This window comes from Centruroides sculpturatus, unplaced genomic scaffold (genome assembly GCF_000671375.1).
Source record: "Centruroides sculpturatus isolate CEXI.00-Female unplaced genomic scaffold, Cexi_2.0 scaffold421, whole genome shotgun sequence".
NCBI lineage: Eukaryota > Metazoa > Arthropoda > Arachnida > Scorpiones > Buthidae > Centruroides > Centruroides sculpturatus.
The window spans coordinates 420,565-438,477 of NW_019385018.1; the positions used below are offsets into that span (position 1 = coordinate 420,565).

General features: G+C 31.9%; 1 protein-coding gene and 1 pseudogene across 1 annotated transcript in view; both read right to left on the reverse strand.

The window, feature by feature from the left end:
• Positions 1-17,913, reverse strand: part of LOC111633499 (WD repeat-containing protein 17-like) — a 115,569-nt gene that overhangs the window by 3,137 nt on the left and 94,519 nt on the right. Inside the window, exons 22-26 of the mRNA XM_023378077.1 lie at positions 17,363-17,507; positions 13,330-13,432; positions 10,200-10,301; positions 9,997-10,098; positions 6,958-7,111 (exon numbers count right to left, since the gene is read on the reverse strand). Of these exons, the coding sequence (XP_023233845.1) occupies positions 6,958-7,111; positions 9,997-10,098; positions 10,200-10,301; positions 13,330-13,432; positions 17,363-17,507 (606 nt within the window). The remainder of the gene's footprint in view (positions 1-6,957; positions 7,112-9,996; positions 10,099-10,199; positions 10,302-13,329; positions 13,433-17,362; positions 17,508-17,913) is intronic.
• Positions 1,014-2,046, reverse strand: LOC111633498 (annotated as a pseudogene).

A 17,913-nucleotide genomic window follows, 5' to 3' on the forward strand; every position in this document is an offset into this window, starting at 1 on the left:
CTCATTCAGAATTGTGACGTCACCTCACACTATAAAGCCTCTAACTCAAGTGAAAACGAACGAGGTGAATTCCTGATAGCAACGAGCTTTGGTGAGCTTCGTAGCAGTGATCGAGAGAGGTGTCCGATTGGATCAAATAGTTCCAAGGCGATTTTGAAGTTATTCGATTTGTGGATCGACGATTATAGAAAGGCTTGAGAGTTTGAGGAAATAGGTTCGTAGTATATTGAGGTGACGATTAGGATCTTTAAATTATAGGAATTATTGTTTATAAGTTAATTCTTTGATTTTGTCGAATTCCAAAGGGGAATAGAATTAAGTTAGAAATAGATTGATTTGAGTTTGTCGGTTTGATTCTTGTTGAATTTCATTGAATAAAACGGTCGGACTAATGCAAGTCCCCGAGGTAACGGAACCAGGGGAAAAGGTAGGCGTAGATATTATGGGACCCTATCCTAGGTCCAACAAAGGTAATCAGTATCTTCTTGTTATGGTTGATTTACTTCAGAAAATGGGCAGAAACTGCATCTCTTGAGGCCGAGTGTGGGCGGCTGAAACAGAAGCAGCGCGAGACACAGGAGCTGGAGGAGAAGAATGAGTCCTTGTTCGGGCGCCAGTTGTAAAGTACTATATTATTTTTCCGACTTTTCCAACGATTATCGATACCTTTCATTCGAATAGTGAATACCGTGCAGCAAAAGATTCTCACGTTTAAAATTCATCCATGGTAAACTAACCTTGGATAAATACATAGCAAGAACATCTGCTGTCTATCCACCAAACAATTTCCACAATTTCCCAAAAGATTAACATATCAAACGTGTTTTAAATACGTTACTACGAGCAGAAACGTACTCGGTATTTTACACATTAACAATAGCATAAGTCTTTTTTTTCCTTTCTTCTTCCTTGTACCTGTGAACGAACTCGTGCCGTATTTCTCTTAAAAATCTGCAAACTAGTCACATACAGAATGCGATTTAACAACTTAAGTCATCGTCCAGTGGCAACACGCAAGGCCTGTTCAGCAGCTTCTTTTCCACTATTTCCAGTGCAGTAAGAATTCTTGATGAACAAATGACAACATTTATATCCCCAAAGACCGTCACACCAATACGAACCCCAGACAGATGTATGATTATTGATAAAAACATCTTCTTCATATTTAGATCGAACTACCGGTTTCTCAGTTCCTTTCAAAATGACACCATGCCGAGAATATTCTACATAATCCTCCGATTGCCCAAAGATGAGTTCCTTTGGAGGGACTTGCAAATGTTCACCTCCACCATATTTGTCAAGAATATTTTCTTTTATTCTACATTTAGATTCCTGTTTTTTAACTTCGAACTCCTTATACAGAAGTTCAGCTCTTGTAGGTTCAGACTGGAGGTGGACGTCCACGCCTTTTTCATATGCTTGCCAAGCAAACACCTGCATTCGAGAATGTTTTTCCGTATCTCCGGTAAATCTAACAAAATTATCTCCAGCATACTGTAACTCTTCTGGATTTTTTTTTTCTTCCTTGATATGGATTCTCTCATGGCTCTTGTTCTTGGATCATAGTATGCAGAATTTGGATCTAAGTTTCTCAAATATGTTTTTTTTATAGTGCTAACTCCACCAGATAAAAGATCTTGTTTTAATTTTTCCTCTTTTAATTGCCTTTTAGCCTTTAGTCCTCTAACAAAATGTTCTTTGATCTTGGTATAACTTTGTTGTCTTTCTGGCTGAAGTCGCTGATGTTTCAGAGTGGGACAGGAAGAACCAAAGTACCAAGGATCAGTTGCTATATATTGTGGAATATGAGGATTATAGAAAAGCGAAAGAATTAGAGGAAGCAAGGAAAGCTGGTACTACTCCAGCTGCTGTCGATGAAGGAAGAGACATCCTCTTCCTTCTTCATCGACAGCAGCTGGAGTAGTACCAGCTTTCCTTGCTTCCTCTAATTCTTTCGCTTTTCTATAATCCTCTCGACTTCTTTTTTAGTGACTTCGTGTTTCTGTTTTTAATTATTGCCGAAACTGGTATGTTATTTGGATACATCTTTCCTTTCGTACACTTATCGTACACTTCTTTTCCTTTCGTACACAACAATCGTAGCGATTACGAGAACGTCGTCTGAACGAACAGCCTATACGTGCGCGCGGGAAATAATGCCTTCCGGGAGGACTTTTATGGGGAACTGGCCTCCCTGTAAGGAACCAAGTCCGAATGTTATTTTTATTTACTTTTATTTTGCTTATTATTCTATTTTTTTTGGGGCTTATGTTTTGTTAGGACGAAGGTTTCCTCACCATTCACCTTAGTAACTTAAAAATAGAAGAGAAACCAACTCACCGACGAAAGAAAAGCGCCGTAGAAAAACTCGCGCACACTTGCGCTTCCCGAGCGGAAAAAAGTAAGTCCGCACCGAGAAAAAGGGGGGGGAAGACCCCACAACCCAGTTAGGAATCGCTAAACCTTAAAAGAATAAAGCATCCCGATAATTGTTAAAAAGAATAATGTAAAAGGTTAGCGAAGTATTGTCGGAAAATAATCTGCCAGATAAACAAGAAAAATTTAATGTTACAGATAAGTATGTAAATGAGGAGAGTGAGCTCATTCAGAATTGTGACGTCACCTCACACTATAAAGCCTCTAACTCAAGTGAAAACGAACGAGGTGAATTCCTGATAGCAACGAGCTTTGGTGAGCTTCGTAGCAGTGAACGAGAGAGGTGTCCGATAGGATTTTGAAGTTATTCGATTTGTGGATCGACGATTATAGAAAGTCTTGAGAGTTTGAGGAAATAGGTTCCTAGTATATTGAGGTGACGATTAGGATCTTTAATTTATAAGAATTATTGTTTATAAGTTAATTCTTTGATTTTGTCGAATTCCAAAGGGGAATAGAATTAAGTTAGAAATAGATTGATTTGAGTTTGTCGGATTGATTCTTGTTGAATTTCATTGAATAAATTATTGTTTGATTTTTACTAAATACTGTATATAGTTTATTACTAGAAGTTTAATTAAATATTTGATTTTGTTATTGACAAACTTTGTCATTATTTAATTCGGTGCACGCTTAAAGTCCAGGCCTGGCACACTAACGCGAATCCGCGTAAAGTACCCGTTAGGGAACGGCTATTTCCGGCACACAGTAGTATTGATAATCGTTGGAAAAGTCGGAAAAATAATATAGTACTTTACATCTGGCGCCCGAACAGGGACTCGAACCCTGGACCGTTAGGTTAAAGAACCGAGTAGTATAAAGTTGTAAAGTACTATATTATTTTTCCGACTTACAGAAAAAATTTTATATCATCATGAAAGTTATAGAGGGAAAACAATGTAAGAATATATGGCACAAAGAGAAGAGAATAAATATATCAAATAAATTCTCGTAGTAACTGCAGAAGGCAAAAATTTCCATTTGAATAAAATGGAATCAAGAAAGATTATTAATAGAAAACTATTGCATAGAATTAGCACAGAAAGAGATTGTTATTGACTATTTAAAATGCAGTAGTCCGTGGTTACATCACTGATTTGAATATATCACACTATTTTTGTCTTCCAATATAAAAGCATTTCAGCCAATAATTTAAAAAAGTCTGTTACCATTGAATTTCTATTGGGAAAGAAATATTATATTTTTTGTCTCTACGAAATAAAACTTTCAAATTGGCATGGAATGATAATTTCAAGGTCAATAATAAAACCAGGTGAATAGATTTATTTTTATCTATTGATATATCTTATGGTATGATATAACCACTCATTTGGTTTGTCTCCTGACATGTGATATAATAGCGAGATTGAGGCTGAAGTTTTAAACGTGAAAATGTGTACATCGGACGTTCAGCACCGCTTTCCTGTAAGACTAGAAGTTTGACAATGGTGTTTGAAATGTCAGGCATGATTCTACTGACTATCCAAACACCATTGTTAAACTTCTAGGTTTACAGGATGGCGGCGCTGAACATCTGACGTACACGTTTTCATGTTTAAAACTTTGGCCTCAACCTCGCTAATAATAAAAATCTACTGTGTTAGAAAACAATTGTTTGTGTCTATACATGGTGTTTCAAAAAGTGACTAAGGATATCGATTTTGTTGAATTATACATAGTTTTAAAAAATTTCGTATACTAGCATAATGATTTTTACCTAAATCAAAGGTTTATGGATCTTTATTTTTCAGAGGCTACAATTACAAGAACAGTGTTTTTTCATATGCTCAAACCTCAACTTATTCAGGATGATATTCCATGCCATTATATGACATTATTTCCCAGTTGTTGGATTTGCCTTGGACAGCATAATCACCTGATTTAACACCCTTGGATTTTCTGGTTTGGGATTCATTAAGTCTGAGTAGCTGCAGTAACACAATTGTGTTACTGCAGTAACTCAGACTTAATAAACCCTACAATTGTTATCTTTTGAATAGCTTAACACATCTGATTAGTTTAGGCTCTGTACAGATATTGATAGTGACTATGTAGAAATTAATCATTGAATTAGATCTATATATGTGTGTATATGTTATTTATACTGTTAACAAATATAATAACAAAAGTATATTTGAGACATTAATGTATATATTCATGTCCGAAAAGTGTTTTTTCTAAAATGTTTCTATTATTTCCCAAAACAGACACAGGATATTTCAAAATTTGCTATTTATAATTAAAAAGGCAAAAGCTTTATTACATGGATGCATGAAATACTAATTTTTACTAAAAGTATTTGAAAATCAAAATTATTTTGATGTACAAGATTGAAGAGCTACCCTGTTTAAAACTTAGCAAGATTAAATCACAATCTGAAAACAGAAAAATCTTCAGAATTCCAGATTTTTTTTAGATGTTGTTCTTTTCAATATTAATTAGAACTGCAAGTTCAAACTTTATTGTTTAAACACCAAACTAAAAATTGATAACTTTAGAAAGATGTCTGAAATCAATGTTTACTTGTGAATCAGTGGTCACCCATCTTTCTGACCTCATGGACCACTGTCATGAATTTTTTAAATGATAAAGAAAAATGGAATGTTTGTGATCATTATTCTATAGATACTTTATTTTACTTTAATATAATTAAACAAGTGAAGTTTGTTGTTAATTATTATTGCTTTATTGTCCTTATTTTAATTCTTGTTATATTTGTCAACTTGGACATAAATTATTAATAAGATTGTTAAACTGGTGTTAAGTATTAATGCAAAATTGAGTAAAAGTTTTTTAAAGAAAACAGGAGGCTCAATAAAGAAATTCTGTTTTCTTTAAAAAACTTTTATTCAATTTTGCATTAATACTTAACACCAGTTTAACAGTCCTATTAATAATTTATGTCCAAGTTGACAAATATATCAAACAAACAGCAACAAACTTCTTGTTATAAGTTTATGGATTCTTGGCTCTTTTCCATGAAGCATGACAATTGCACTCACATTATATATTGATTTATTGACAACATCCTTATGTGAATCATCTAAAACCAAAAAAGTGAGAAAAAGCAACCAAAATTTTGCATTTCTTTGATAAACTCAAGATTATGCAAAGTATTATGAATGTCCAAATTTCTCTATGGACCACTAAAATTTTCTTGGTCTATGGTCCACTGATAGGATAGTTCACATCAGTTGGTGACTGATGTCTTAAACTGATGGATGACAGTGGAAATTCATATATCCCAATTATACATTTGTCTGTTCTTCCTTAATCTCGAGAGTGGTGTTAGATAGATAAAAGTCAAAAACAGATATGGAAAGCTTAGGGGCAGGAGGCCCTGATTAAATATATAAGAACTTCTGGTCTAGACTGGAAGTCACATGATTTGAATTCAAAAATTTTTCAAATATTGAATTTCATAGATGACTGGCATGACTTGATTGTTATCAGAAAAAGTATGATGTACAGGGGCAAGACACTACTAATTTGAGATTAAAAATACTGTATTTACTCGCATATAACATATGGTTTTCATCCAGTTTTCACTGCTTTAAAACCTAGGTCATCCTATACATGCAAGCGAAGATTTTTTTCGTTTTTGTATAATTTTAGTAAACTATGTATTTGTATATTTTACCGGATTCTCATTTTCTGGTGCTTAAAAACAAAGTATTTTCTTTGGGTCATTTGAATCGTTCTAGTGTATTGTCAGGAATAAAGATGAATAGCAATAAGAAAAGCAAAGCTTTTGAATTGAATTCCAAAATTACACAAGATTACACAATTACACAAGTTTTAATTCATTTCCACATAAAAACATGATTATTTGGAAATGCAAAGAAACTCATAAATGTAATCAATAAAGAGTGAATTTGACTGTTAAGAATTGGCAAAAAAAGATTCCTGATTGTCCAGCTTTACATGAACAAATTATGTTGTCAATTTTACAAGATTTTTCCTTGAAGTTTAAAATGCCAATAATTTTTGCAGGACAATGTGTGCATTTACGTTCATTTGATATTTTATTTATTATTAAACGAAATAAAATGAAAAATTAGAATTGTATTAATAAATTTAATTTATCTTTAAAATCACACCTTGTCCTATATGTGAGCTCATCTTATATTCGAGTAAATACAGTATATCTTCTCAATTTATTTAATTTAAAATATGATTAAAAATTGAAGCCTGTAATTTTGAAGATGTTACAATAATTTTTGCTCATTTATATACAAATTCAGTTCAAGTATCAGAGATTATTAATATTTGAACTACTTTTATGATATGAAATCATTTTCATATAAAATACATGCTTGATGCAGTTGAAGCATGATGTAAAATCTGATTCAAATTTGTATGATTCTGGGTAAAGGCACTAAAAATAACTTTGTTAAAAAGCAATTTAGCAACTTCTGCTTTAAATCAGCTGTTGCATTATCAGTGCCAAAGTCAAAATTTCCTGATATTTCCAATTTTTCTAATGAATAGATTAGAACTCTAACATCAAATATAACATACCTGAAGTGGCTGTTTTGTGAGATAACACTTGTGCTGGTCTGAATGACGAGGTAGATGAGAGCCTGTTACCTTAGTTACGCCAACATCCAAAATTTTTTTTTCGTTTATCCTGCACATTAGATTATTATATACATCTGGTTTTTCAGGACAATAACTAAATAAAAATTTAAGAAAATTTGTTTTAAATTCAAATCTGTAAAACATAAAGTAATACACTTCATTAATTATTTTTTAAAGTATAGTGGTACCTCAGTACTCAAACTTAATTCATCCAGAAGGCTGTTTGAGTGCCAATCTGTTCAGATACTGAACAAACTTTTCCTATAAGGAATAATGTAGATTAGATTAATCCATTCCAGATCCCCAAAAATACACAATAAAAGTATTTTAACAAGAAGTTTATAAGTGTAGCATTCAACACATATAGAAAACCTTAAAAAAACTATAAAAATCATAAAAAAAGCCTGAACATAATAAATAGATGAAATACAAGTAAAGCAAGAATAAATCTGCACTTTAAATTTAGAAAGTTGATGGCTTATTAGAAAGGTTCAATCTTCTTGTGATTTCTTCCTGAGACTTACTAAAACACATGCAAAAGCAAATTTCATTAGATAGGTTTTTAGTGAGACAGAGGCCCAGTATGTTTCTGAAGTGAGACATAGCATTGTCATTCAGTTAGTTATAACACAGTTTTGTCTGGGTGATTTTTTTTTAAAGAAAAATTTGCAGTTCCCTCCATTTTGCACAATTTGTTTTATAAGAACAGTAAAGACATCCTCCTTCTCTTCTCTAAGATATTTCATCTAGCATTTGTTGCTGCTCCTTTTGAAGGTCCTGCAGTTCTTCCTTGATGAGCTGTTTTGTCCTCCTCTACATCATCGTAACTGTCTCCAAATCCATGGACTTGCTGAGAGAGACAATATCTTCCACAATAGGTATCCTACAGGTATCATCAAATCTGAAAAATGTATGTCATATGAGATGTGCCAATTCTAGAATAGATTTAAGGTGTTTGGCAGAGTCCAAAATACATGCAGACTAGGAATGTACCCATTGGCAGTCCTCTATCTGGGATTTTATATGAGATGGTTATAAGAAAACTTGAGAATATAGTGCTTCTGGACTATTCCAACTAGATTTTATTATATACTACATATGTGGAAAGATAAACCAGATCTTGATGCATTTCTTATTTCCCTAAACTCACTGACATATTTCTTAGCAGCATCTTTGTCAGAACTGTCAGCCTCCCCATGCCTCAACACACTATACCATTTCTCCACTTAAATTTCTCAAACAATCCATGACTGGCTTTAAACACTTCACTGTCTATATTGCCTTTTTTCAAGAGATCAGAATGCAGTCGTTTTTTTACCTTTGTTCAAATAATAGTTGGTGATAGTGTTTCTGATACTAACTGTTTTTCATTGATCCAAATCAACAACAATTTCTCAACCTCTTCAATTGTTTGTGATGTTTGTTTCATAACTGCTTTCAGTCCTTTAGCAACATCAGCTAAAGGACTGAAAGTAAAAAGTTAAAAAAATTTTTACTTCACATATTGACTTGATTTACTCAAAGTCTCCAGAAATGCATGTCAGGTATATTATATTCTTTCTGAAACTCAAAAGCATAACACATTACAAACAGTAAAAAAAGTTTGTAATGTGTATGGGGAAGATGCATCTAAACTTCAAACATGTCAAATGTAGTTTTAAAAATTCTTTTCAGGAAATTTTGAAATAAAGGATATACAATGTATGGGGCACTCAAAAGCTGTCAACTAAGAAAAATTGTTAAAAATTGACAAATAACTTGTGATCTTAATGTGTCACAAACATGTATTATTGAAACAAAACATTTCATCAACTTGGAATAGTTGCAAAACATAATGCATGCAAAACCCAATCACCATGTGAAAAAACAAACTAAGTTTGTCTGATGAAGATAAACCAACTCTAGGGCTTCAGTTTATTTTTAAATTAATTTTGTCATCCATAAAAAATATCTATGACAAAAATGAGTAACTAAAGTTAACCTGCTAAAATGTTTTCAATTAATAAGAAATACTTTTATTTTATGTTTTTTTAGATGAGTGCCAAGCAAATAGTTGACTACTGAAAGTGATTCCTCCCCTGAATATGCATTTGAATACTGAATTGTTCAAGTTGGGATCAGCTTGAGTATCGAAGTACCACTGTATTAAGAAATTAAATTCTTGAATATTTCTTTTTCATGTTTAATCAGTTATAAATTAATAATAATATTATTATTATTTACAATTTTCAGCTAGTTCATTAACTTAGTTTTGATATTAATTAAGTCTGCCAAAAATTTTTTAGCAGAATAATATAATGACAATAAGAAGTAACCAAATTAATAACTACTTTTTCTATAATTTTTGAACATATAGAATATTATTAACAATTTCTTGAAACAGAAACACAGTTCAAAGTCTTTATTAAAAAATTAGTCTAAAGTTTATCTTCAAAGATGCTACAAGACAACACAGAAAAAAGTAGCCTTGGTCTAATTTGAATCTCTGGTGCTAGTGCATTGCATGGAGTGAGCAAACTGCATCGAGTGAATATCGGCATCCTGTATTGTGCAAGATAACATATGCAATACAGGAACTGAGAGACATCATCAGCCATACAATTGATGCCATTGTTATGCCAGGTGTTCGTAAACATGATTTGATGTATGCAGCTATGTATAAATGTGGCAGGTGTCACTTTCAACACCATCTATGATGGTGATACCAGCAGTTAACTTCTGTGTTTTTTACTGTATTATTCTCTGTTTCTGCTAAGCTATGAAGGGGCTACTTTTTTGGGTGCTATCCTGTAAAGATCCTAAATTTCCAAGCATTTATAAAAAATTCAAACTGTCATAGAAAGACATTGCGATATTCAAATTATTATTATTCGTATTATGAAGTTATTGTTAATTTGTAATTTAGCTTAATTGGTTTGAAAAATTATAACTATAAATTATTTTTACATATAATAATCTAGATAGTTTTAAAATTCATACTTTTTGAATTCAGATCTGTGTAACTTCCATACTGCCAATTCTGAAACTAAAAGCTCTTTATCGAGTGGTAAATTGGATAACTGAACTTTGTCCAATAATTCTCTGAAAAAATTATTTTGCTATTTATTTAAAGATGCATAGTGTTATGTATTTGCTGAAAAGTTTTTCAAGTTATACAGTAAATAAGAATTGCATGTACTTACATTGCATCTGATATAAGAGATCCAACAATTGGATAATATCCATGACACATTGCCATAATGCCACCAATGTATGATGAATATAATAGTAATTCAGAGCAATGTCTAGAAATAGAAGAAAAACTATTATTTCCAATGATTTACAATTAAATAAATTCTGTAATTAATGTACAAAATTTCTAAAATTTATAGAAACTTTTATTACTTAAGATTTAAAATAAAATTCAATTTATGTTATCATATTTAATACAATGATGATAATTCTACTTATTGCCATATGATTTTCATTTAACTAATTTTTAGAGTAAAAAAAATAGGTAGGCATTAAAATACATCAAATACATTTGTTGTGATATTCTACTCTAAATGAGCATGTACTTTCAGAAAGAATTTTATTTCTTATACACACTAGATATTTTATGAGATATAAAAATTTTTTAAAATATGCACATACAAAATCAATAATTTATTGTTATTTTCTATGGTTTCTTGAAGAATGAGGATTTTTAATAAATAAACATTTTTCAGATATAAAGTTTTATTGTATAAGCACTGATTTGTTTTTCATTTGTATATAAAAAGAGTTAAACTATAGTCAGTCTTTACAGTATCTATCTTTTTATGTACTGATTATTGAAACTAAAAAGTATTACAGTACTGTACATATGTATTGAGGTCCAAAAAGTTTCCAGCCTGACCCTAATATACTGGATAAAAAAATTAAACTAAAAAACAATTTACTTTTTGATTCTTTATATGTCAATACATTCTTTACAGCACTTTATTGACAGTTCTAAACCTATATAAAAATAGACCAAATCTTTCTCTTTAAACTGTGTCATTCTTTCTTCTTGAATTTTTTCTCTGCAAATTTGATTGCAATTTTGAAAGCAAATAATGATTGCTTCAGTTCAGTGCTGTAATGTAAGGTGAGTGATTTAATTTCTTGACTGCAAATTTTTGAATAACAGCCTTTGCAAGAATTGATGTGGTCATCAGGTATTATCATGTAACAACAAACAGTAAGACAGCTTTCCATGTCAAATTTCTTTAATGATATTCCTCAATTAATTCACATAAGAAGCACAATATTCTCCAGTGACAGTGGTATTGTGTTCTTTGAAATCAATCAGAAGGATTCCTTCAGAATCCCAAGAACTTGTGGCCCTAATCTTTTGAAATTGTGTCATTTTTGCTTTCTTGGGCCATGCAGAATCAGGATAATGCTATTCTATCAATTTTCTTTTAATGATGGATCATTAACCACACTTTTATTAAAACAATTGTTACTAGAGATAAATAAATTTTAGAACCTTCTGGAAGGTTCTAAAATTTCTCTAATAATTATTTAATTTTAATTATTAATTTACTTCAAGAGATGGTGCCTAACGCCTTCCTCTAATGTCAAATTACTTTATTCTAATCATTTAATTATAGCCCGATATTTAGGCGATCGTTTGGTAATTTATTATGAAGTTATAAAATTGAATGATGACATAGATAGAGATATGAAAAACTGAATTTGTATGTGTAAGTTTTCTGTTTATTTTATCATGTTTTGTTTGATGAATATTGAATAATAAAAGAACAAGAACTGTCTTCAGTTATTATTTTCTTCTTATCAACTAGTCATTAAAATAATTATTTATAATAATAATGATGATATTTGTATTGTAAACTTTGCTTTAAAATATTGTTTTAGAAGTCTTTTTTAAAAGTTTAAGCAGCTTTTATTAGTTTAACAAACGATTCCCATATAAACTTATGAGAGGCTCCAAAAGTGGCCAGGATCACACATCAGAAAAATTAAATTTTGTTTTCTTGTATAAAAGGAAAAATAATAATAATTGTATTTTGTGAAAAATGACAAACAAAAGGAAAGAGGAAAATAGAAAATTTTATGTCCATAAAAGGACACGTTTGAAGAAAATTCTTAGATATGACTCCTCCTTAGAATTCTTAGAAAAATGTACTTCTCAAATTAAGACAAAAGAATAATGTAAGTCCTAAAATCAAACATCTTCGATGGAGATATGAAATGTCACAAGACTAGAACCCAGATCGTGGGATGAGTCAACATCGACTGACAATTCAAATGAGAGTGGGGACTAATTGGAAAGCGGAGGTGAGTCAGAATCGACCTATTGGAATGTTCAATCTGGGACTCAAAACAAAAAGTTATAAAAATTTGATTTTTGCGGATATGGAGAGCTGCTCTCTCGTGCTTTTGAATGTGCTACTCCTGCCTTTAAAGAATTATTTTCATTGCAGACTAAGTATCCTCTTCAAACGTCCTAGCTATGCCCCAGGGTGTCAACTTCTGGGAAAACATTAGAGAACTTTCCTCTTTGGACTTTCGTCCTCCAGAAAAAGGGACCTAGAAGATTTGGCCTCCGCCAACCATTAAAAGTGTATTATTGTTGTAAGATACTTTTACTATAAACTGGGTAACTGTTTGTAATTGGAGAAACTTGTCTCTGTGTCCAATGCTTCCACTCATGTTCAACATCACTCGGACATCCTGTCGATACTTACGGTTCGGCAACCTCAACTTGTTCACCCCAAAAACCGCTTTTCTGATGCCCATATCTATTATCTTAGCCCTTATGTGTTTTTACAGCCTATTTTCAAGAATATTAACAGTCAAATAAAAATATTCACACACTTGTAAAAAATTACACCTTTAAGAATAGCTATCAGAAAATATCAATATATTCCCTTAACACATCTCATCTTTTGAGTAAAAGTTAACACTTCACATATCTGTTTATTAAATATAATATAATGAAATAATTATGCTATATTAAATATTTTAATTAATCACATATCTAGAAGATATCTTGTTATTTTCAGACAATATTAAAGGTGTGATTAATTTAAAAGTCAAAATAAAAAAAAATTACATGTTTTGTTAAAAATGTCCCTGAAGATGCTTTGTAGGAAGAGAAAGTGCTATGATAATAAAGATGTGATCTCTGGAAAAGTTTTTTGTTGTGAATAACTTATTAGTGTAACTAAACTTAATATTCTATTTAAATAAATGGTAAATAAGTAATCATTCATCTATAGTATTTATTACTGCAAAAATTATTTTAAACTCAAAATTTCTGTCATTACATTTACTCTAACTTACATTTCATTAATAGAATCATGAAGAACATGCATTCTAGTTGCTGCAAGTAATTGTAACATATCCCATACTTCATTTAATTTCCAATGTGCTACTGAAAGCTTTTCTACGTAAAAAGAAAGTTAATAAATTACAAATTCATACTGTACAATAAGTTTTTATAATTAAAATATATATATATATATATAATAATTTATTTGAAAATTCCTGCATANGAGTGACAATCTGTTCAGATACTGAACAAACTTTTCCTATAAGGAATAATGTAGATTAGATTAATCCATTCCAGATCCCCAAAACTCCACAATTTTTTTGTTACATGTTTTTAAATAAGAAAAAGTTTTGAATAAATAAATAAATTAATACACAATGAAAAAAAAATTCTTAATTTATAGACAGACAGTGAAAAATAAAAAAATGTAAAATTGCATAATTGATTACTAGTTGGTATAAGTCCTCATTGCAGATATAAACTTGGTCATAATCACTTACAATCAAATATAGTAGACACTTGATTTTACAGACTGATTTAATGGACTTTGGATTTAACAGACAAGTGCTAGGGAAATTGCAAAGATTTCAGGGGTCAAACGAAATCATAAGATAGGGATAATAGAAATGGTCACTATACTTTTGATTAACAGTCGGAGTCTACATATTTCTAATAAAACTACATCACTTCCTCCATTTCTACTTGTAAAGGTACTATAATGTGTGGGGGTATTGTCATTTCTCCTCCTTGCAAATTAATAAGAAACCTCTTTTCTGTTATCATATCCCTGCCAATTATACCATCACATGGATAGGTGACGTCTATATCCACGAGACAACATGCAAATGGAAAACATAAGCCTCCAATCTGGAAAGTAGAACTCATGATACCATATGTCTGAATAAGGTGACCAGTTGCACTTCTTAGATCTGTCTCCTTGTCATAATCAATAGATACTTTCTCTTTCATTGTATCAGCGAAGGTTCTTGATAAAAGGGATACCTTGGCTCCAGTATCTATTTGTATTGTTGCTGGACTTCCTCCTATATAACAAGCAAATGTATCTTCACTGTGCGAGGTTGTATATTTGGCAGTATTTACAGGTAAAGGTCTTTGCTTCTGTACCTGAGAAGTCTTGTATGTTTGTCGAATCTGACACATGAACAGGCCTTGTCTCCTCTTAATCGTTGGATACGGGAACATAGTTTCAGCGAAAAGTATATTAGGGTCGTCATCCTTTGACACTTATAACATTACCTCTGCATTTGTTCCGATTTTCTTCCATGGGTCAGGGTCAGAATCGGACCCTATTTTGGTCATTTCCCACTTCCTGTTTTCATGGTGGAGTTATTTCTTGAGTGTGTTGGGCAATCATGCTTATTAGTATCTCTCCGGGGGGAGGAGTTCTGGTTCTGGTTGACCAAACTGACTGGCTAGTCTGTTCGATGGTTAGGAACAGCCAGGTGATATTTGCTTCGCCTGCAGTTTAGATTTGTATATTACATCTTGCCTACTATGTCCAAAAATTTGGCCTCTCGTGTTATTCGGAAACAGTCTTCTTGACAAGCCATCCATCTTAACTTGTAGGTCATCAATCACTGACATTAGCTTCTCCCAGTTTTCCTTTGAGGAGGAATCTGTCAACATCTCCCCCTCCTTAACTGTTTGCATGATCCAAGAGGGGTAGTGAGATCTTCGATTGTCTCCTTGCTTATTGCCGCCTTCAGAGCATCATCGAAAGTTGCTGGCTCTTGCGACATTACCCTTTGACGAATCTTTAGATTTATCCTGTTCAAAAATTGAACCTTTAGTCTCTCGTCTAATTCTCCGCCCTGTATGACTGCCCGCACTTGCTTCTGGCTTAATCTTGATCTTCATTGCTAAGGTTTGGAGTTGGACGGCATATGTCTGTACATCCTCATCCTTCCATTATACGCACACGTAAAATTTATTTAAACGAAATGAAAATGGTTCCCATTCAAAACATCCAATCAGTATTCTCTTAAATACATCATAATCTTCAATCTCCTTAATTTGTGTATCCTTTTGAACGAATTCATGAGCTATTCTGGTTTTAATTAATTTTGCTACTGCTAGCATTTGAGCCTCGGACCATGCTGCTACCTTTCTGACATCCGCTAGGGATTTGAAGAAGTCCATAATCCTTGGGCCTGCTGCATCCCAAGAATACTGGCAATAAAGGTATCATACTGCCGAGACCTCCCAAGGTAATTAATTGGGTTGCCTGCCAAAGTTGCACGAGGATGGGGATCGTCCTCCATTATTTCTACTTAAAATTTAACCCAACTTGAATCTACCGTTTACTTGAATATAGCCTCTTTTGCCTTATTGATCAAACCCCATCCTGCAAACCAACTTGTGAGGAACCAGGAGCTTATAGGGTGAATGAATCCCTATATACTGCTTAATCAGCAACAGATTGGCGAGATCTACCCACAGAGTCATTGGATGGCATGTTTCTTCTTGGCGTGTTTCCCGCATTTCAGGATCAGCTTGTTAGGTCGAGTGGGAGGGTGAGAGAGGACATCAGTAAAGAGTAGGCAATACCAAGTAATAGACACCATTAACAAGAAAAATTTAAATTTTAATAGATTAAAAACTGACAAAAGGTTATACGATTTCAGATGCATATACAGATAATAACTGGCATAAACTGGATCAAAAGAGTATTTGAACTGCCCTCATTACCAATAACAGTTTGCTGAATCCGAGAGAGAGTTTACAAAAAGTTGTGAAACATCCTATCTCTTTCCCTTGGGTGATTTAGGGATTTGAGTGGGTTTCGGAGAGTGAGCCGATTTTGGGGAACATTGAGAAGAGTCTGCAGAACAAAAAGAGGTTCCTTTTTGTTCTGCAGACTCGTGCTGAATCATGCTGAAATGGGAGTGAGTTCACCTTATATTTGGTTTGGGTCTGGGAAAATGATCATGTGATCAAATGCTGTCAAAGACAAAAGATGATTTGCAGGTGTTGGGTCAGAGGTGATCCAGAGAGACAAAGAAAAGGTGTCGAAACGGAACGTAGAATGTAATCTTTGGTTCGTGCAATGCTAAATTCATCCTGTTTATGTTCTCATCCCTTTAACTGTAAATGTCGTTTTTCTCATCAACAACTGCTAAGAAAGCAGTTGTTGATGAGAAAGACGCCATTCAATCCTTTTTTCATTGCAATGTTTTTAAACAATTGCAATGGAGAATTAGGCTTAACATTTTTGTAAAATATAGCAAAATCAAGTGCTTGATCTCACAAAAGCAATTGGTCTATAATTAGTTGACATCTGCCTACTTCCCTTCTTATAAATCATCCTTAAAGCAATTTCTTTCCAAGATAAAGGAAAAGAGCGATTAGACCAAAAGGAATTAAACATACAATATATCTAATAGTATCTGTAGAAAAGAAAAGTATTTTATCATTTTGTTCCTTATGTTATCAAGACCAGGAGCCTTAGATGATTTTAATTTTCTGATTATAGTTTCCAATTCAATTAATGATAATTATTAATTTTCAAATACCTGTTTACAAATTTTATGCTTTTCTACATTAATGATTCTATTAAATCATATGACAAACAAAAGATTTGACTTGTAAATTAGAAAATAGTGATGATCAGATGCCAAGGCAGTTAAGGTCAGCTTATTGCTCTGGAGACCTGGGATTAAATTGAAGCAAGCAACTCCAAGAATTTTTCATGGGTGATCTTGCCTAAATATGGGTCCTCTCCATCACCATCTGACATTTGGACCCGATGTGGTCTGTCCAAACTCCAATGGGCATAGAAAAAAGCCTTCTTTGTGCCCTCAAGAAAAGAATGAAAAAGGCAAAATTTGAAGTATTTAGTTATTTCCTAAATTTCAGTAATCCAATTCTCAGATTATTATGGTTAATTTATCATTAAAATTTAATTCAACAATACTGTGTAATACATTAAGATGAATAAATTAAAAATAACAGTAAACAGCTAATTCAAAAATATTTATAAGTCGAATAAAACTTACTTATTAAAATAGCAATTTTTTATTTTACCTCTAATAAAACTTAAACCAAGTTCAAGACCCATTGTTGGCTTTTCTGATAAAAGAAAAAGTTTCACAACTTCTAATATAGAAACATTGTTATTTTCAGCTATAGTAGCTTCGTTTAGACAACTTTCCATTAATGGCAAATTAGCCTGAAAAGTATTTTATTATTAATGTTTCATTTTATAATTTATACTTATGCTAACTTGTTAATAATTTCACTTTCAAATAACTATTTTGGATTTTTTAATAAAAAAACAAAACTTCATTAAATGAAATTTAATATCAGACTTTATTTAATAAAAAATTTATCATAATTGTTTTGTCATAGACATATTAATAATAATATGTCTATAAATAAACCTATGTCAAAACAAACTTATTAAATATAAAAAAGTTTTAAATTATTTTAAAATATTATAATTGGAAAATTACATAATTAACTAGATTAGTAATAGAAATACTTGTCAAAAAGAGATAGATTAAAATAGCCTGTAGCACTTCGTGGCTATGATTGTATTATATTTTTGTTTTTTTTTTTTTTTTTTTTTTTTTTTT